Genomic DNA, 4,328 nt, shown 5'->3' with positions numbered 1-4,328 from the left:
CAATCTCTGAAGCGCAGGTAACATGCAGTGGAAACATCGTTGAAACAAGTGAACACGTAGGTGACATCGCTGAACGAAGTAAACCATGCAGCGTTTGAACACTTCTGGAAGGCAGTGTAAACATGAGCATTCGTGAACATCTCTGAAGATGGTTAAACATGGCAGATGAAATGGCTCGAAGCAGAGTGTAACATCGGCTGAAAAAGCTAAACATGCACAGGGTGAACATGCAGGTGAAGATCGCTGAACCAGTAACATGCACAGCGTGAACATCGCTGAAACAAGTGAACACGCAGGTGTGAACCATCGTTGCTACAGGTAAACATAAACAGCAGCGTGAAGCATTAGGCAGAACAAGTAAACAGTGCAGTAAAGATCGCAGAAACAGGTAAACACGGCAGCGGTGAACATCGCGAAGAAAACAAGTGAACGCGCAGGTTGAACATGCTGGGCAAGTGAACATGCAGTCGGTGAAGACGCTGAACAGCTAAATACACAGGTGAACATCGCTGCAACAAGTCGGAACATGCAGGGTGAACCATTGCTGGGTCAAAGTGAACATCGGCAACGGTGAACCATCACTGAAACCAGTAAACATGCACAGGTGAACATCCTAAAACAAGGGAACATGCAGTGTGAACATCACTTGAAACCAGTAAACATGCAGGTGAACATTGCTGAACAAAAACATGCAGGTGAAACACGGCATGTACACGTAAATACACAGCGAAAATGAACATCGCTGAAACAAGTGAACACGGCTGATAGCAAAGTATAATACACAGGTGAACATCGCGTGAAACAACGTGAACGACGCAGCGTGAGCATCGGCTGTAAAAGTGTAAACACACAGTTGTGAAATGCTTAATGCATGGCCTGCAACACTGGCTCAAAAGGCAAGGCACCATCGCCAGAAGGTCAACAAACAGTAGACTCAGAGTAAGGGCCATAACCAATACAGCAACATAGAGCAAGAATGATCACACAGATAATAAGATACACAGTGAAGGCTGTACCACGGTAATTACCAGAGCTGTAGCCCTGGAGACTTAGGCTTTCAACACATCGTGCAGGTCTGATGCGTGCTGGCAGTGGCTAGCCGGAGTGTAGTGTTAGTTAACCGAGAAAAGAGGAAGAAGTGAAGGTACAAAGGAAATAGAAGTTCAACAGAGGAGGCAACTCTCACAAAGTCCGGCTTGAAGAGCGCTTGTCCAACGACTACTGGAGAACTCTTGGAGACGCCACCCTTGCGTCGATGCCCTGTTCTCCGTCAAACTCCACGTACACACTGCTCTTCAGCGGTGCCGATTCTCCATCACATCATCTCCAGCCTGCAACACGATAACTCAGTGTTTGCTCTATACATAAGAGGCCCAGTACGCACACTGCCATTCTCAAATTGTAATCATCGCCAATTGCTGGAAATGTTCCTGTAGGTGTATGATTAAGTAGCTATCCTGTATCTTATACCTATAGAGTATATCAATACATCCCCTGCATACTTCCTCGAACATCATGCACATTTTTTCTCCAGCCAACTAGCCCATTACCTCCTTTGTCTAATTCTTTCCTCAGAAGAAACAAAAAAAAAAAAAAAAAAAAAAAAAAAAAAAAAATACCTGCACCGCCAGCGATCCGGCAGATAAGCAGTTCAGGGTTTGCACACTGAAGAGAAAGCATTCTTTTCAGAGAGTTTTCCAAGAGTTTCAGTTTTTTGGGCCGACAGCAAGATTTGAGTTGATTAGAATCATGTGCCTAAGTATCCTCCATCAACCGATTGTGCACAAACTCTGGCAATGCAAGTCTTCATGCCTCAGCCCAAAGATGGCATCATGTTGCCAAAGCCAATGATCAACAATAATTTTGCAGGACTTTTCAGACCTGGAAAATAGCGTGTTTTCAATACACTGTAGCTTTCTAGGTTTTCCAGGAAGCCACACGGAACTGAAATGACAACCAGCAACGAATGATCCCCCATGCATGCTCTCTTGGTGACGTCTCCCTACCGTCGGGACATAACTACCAACTGATCACTCTATGACCTTGTGCTCTTGCTACGTGGAAATGCTGTCCTCTTTCCCCTAGTGAAACACCCTCGCCACATTTGCTAGGCGGCACCCCTAGTGGAAATGCCCTCGCACGACTCTGCCGGCTACCCTCGTGGCGCACCCTAGTGGAATGCCCTCACCCACGACCTGCCGGCTACCCTCGTGGCGCACCCTAGTGGAATGCCCTCGCCCACGACCTGCCGGCTACCCTCGTGGCGCACCCTAGTGGAATGCCCTCGCCCACGACCTGCCGGCTACCCTCGTGGCGCACCCTAGTGGAATGCCCTCGCCCACGACCTGCCGGCTGCCCTCGTGGCGCACCCTAGTGGAATGCCCTCGCCCACGACCTGCCCGCTACCCTCGTGGCGCCCCCTACCCAGCGCGTGGCATGCTCACCCGAACGAGAGCGTCGTCGATGATGTTATCGCGGCGCACGCGCAGCCGCAGGTAGGGGTTGGGCGGAGCGTCGTGCACGAGCGCCTGCAGCACGGAGAAGCGCCGCTCGTGGTACATGCGCAGCCGGTGCTCAAAGTGCATGCCCTGCACCTTCGCCTGGATCGTCAGCAGGAACGGGAAGTCGACGGCGAAGCGATCATGGAAGCTGCGATCGGCTTCCAGCTGATCACTCAGCACGTCGTTCTGGAAGTGGGCGTGCGCGACGGCCGGCGCAAGGCAGTCGACGACGTGCACGGAGAGCGCGCGTGCCAGCGCATCCTCCGCCGGCGCCTTCGCTTCCTTCGGGGCCATGGCGCCCTGAAAGAAGTCGGCCATTGACTCGTCGTCGGCACGCTCGAGCGCGCGCTCGGCGGCGACCTGCTCCGCGGGGCTGAAGCGGCCGCTGACGAGGCTCGCGTAGAACACGACCTTGAGCAGCTTCGCCGCCGCCTGCACCGTATCGTCGTCGGCGACGGCGTAGCCACGCGCGCACTGCGCGTCGACGATGCGCACCGTCAGCAGCTGCTGCAGCGTCGCCGCCATCGTGTGCAGCCGCGCCGCGTCGTACGTCGACCAGGCGCGTGCGAGCTGAGCGCGAGCCCCCACCGACAGCTCGCCGGCGGCGCGGCAGAGCTCCGGCAGCGCCGCCTTCAGGTACTCGGTGCTGTGCAGCTCGGGGATCTCCATGAGCACGATGAATGCGTGCAGCGCGTGCGTGCCGGCGCGCTCCAGTGCCGTGCCGTTGTACTTCGCCTCGAAGCGGAGCGTCTGTGCGAGTGACGTCATCGCGTTGATGAGCGAGTCCTGGAACGGCAGGCCGGCGATCGCAAACAGGCGCGCGTACACGCGGCGCACGGCCGCGACGTCCACCGCGACGGCGTCCGTCGTCTCCGCAGCAACCGCGTCCGCAGCCGTGGCGGCCGCGTCCGACGCCGCCGCGCCAGCGCAGTCCGCGTCCTCCATCACCTGCGTCGAGTCGGTGTCCTTGTCTTGGTCGCCCTCGAGCGCACGCTTCTCCTCCTTGCACAGTGGCGTCTCACTACATGCGTCATCGGGCTTAGGTGGCGCCACCGGCAGCAGGAAGCTGCGGTTGAGCACGGCTGGGTCAGAGAACACGTGCCCGATAGTCCGTATAAGCTCGGAGTAGTTGTTCTGCTGTTCGCACCGTTGTAGAACCTCGTACATGCTTTCCTCAGTAAGAAATGGAATAGCCTTGCCTGCAACGTCACACGATAACAATCAAGGTAAAAAAAAAAAAATTCCACGGGAGCTCTTTTTCAAGTATGTGGGAAAAATAGCTGTTGTCAAAAATTTTACGGGAGCTATTTTGAGCCTCTCGGGAGCGATTTCGGAGGTTTGAAAAGCGAATCGCTCATCACTCCCGTGTATTTTTTACCCTGATAACAACACAGATGGTCACGCATCAGAGATCAAGTGCTATAACCCAGGGCTCGAATTAACCGACGGCACCGACGGCAATTGCCGTCGGTGCCCCTATCAATCGCCGTACTGCCCCTGAAAATCCAACCCGACCGACGGCAGTCACCTGCCTTACCCTTTTGTGTAATTGCCGTCGGTGCCCTTTAATATACTGCCCTAGTTTCGTTTTTAGTCGAGTCAACATAACATGTGCGCGTGCGTGCTGTAGTTGCAATGATGAGTTTAAAACCGATAGTCGCAGGAGGGAATAATAACATAATTATTCGCTCCTGATAGCGGGCATGTAAAATTTCTTGTTACTGTACTTCCATTAGCAGAGGGGGGTACAGGCGTCGATGTTACAGTGTAAGCTTACATGGGGGCATATTCTTTTGTACATTAAAAGCAAGACGATGTTGATGTACT

General features: G+C 53.7%; 1 protein-coding gene across 1 annotated transcript in view; it reads right to left on the bottom strand.

Moving 5' to 3' along the window:
* LOC106816462 (ubiquitin-protein ligase E3A-like) overlaps positions 1-4,328 on the bottom strand; it is a 37,144-nt gene that overhangs the window by 30,289 nt on the left and 2,527 nt on the right. Inside the window, exon 6 of the mRNA XM_014821084.1 lies at positions 2,445-3,700. Within this exon, the coding sequence (XP_014676570.1) occupies positions 2,445-3,700 (1,256 nt within the window). The remainder of the gene's footprint in view (positions 1-2,444; positions 3,701-4,328) is intronic.

This window comes from Priapulus caudatus, unplaced genomic scaffold, assembly GCF_000485595.1.
Source record: "Priapulus caudatus unplaced genomic scaffold, Priapulus_caudatus-5.0.1 Scaffold1388, whole genome shotgun sequence".
NCBI classification, from domain to species: Eukaryota; Metazoa; Priapulida; class Priapulimorpha; order Priapulimorphida; family Priapulidae; genus Priapulus; species Priapulus caudatus.
This window is presented reverse-complemented; position numbering and strand designations above follow the sequence as displayed.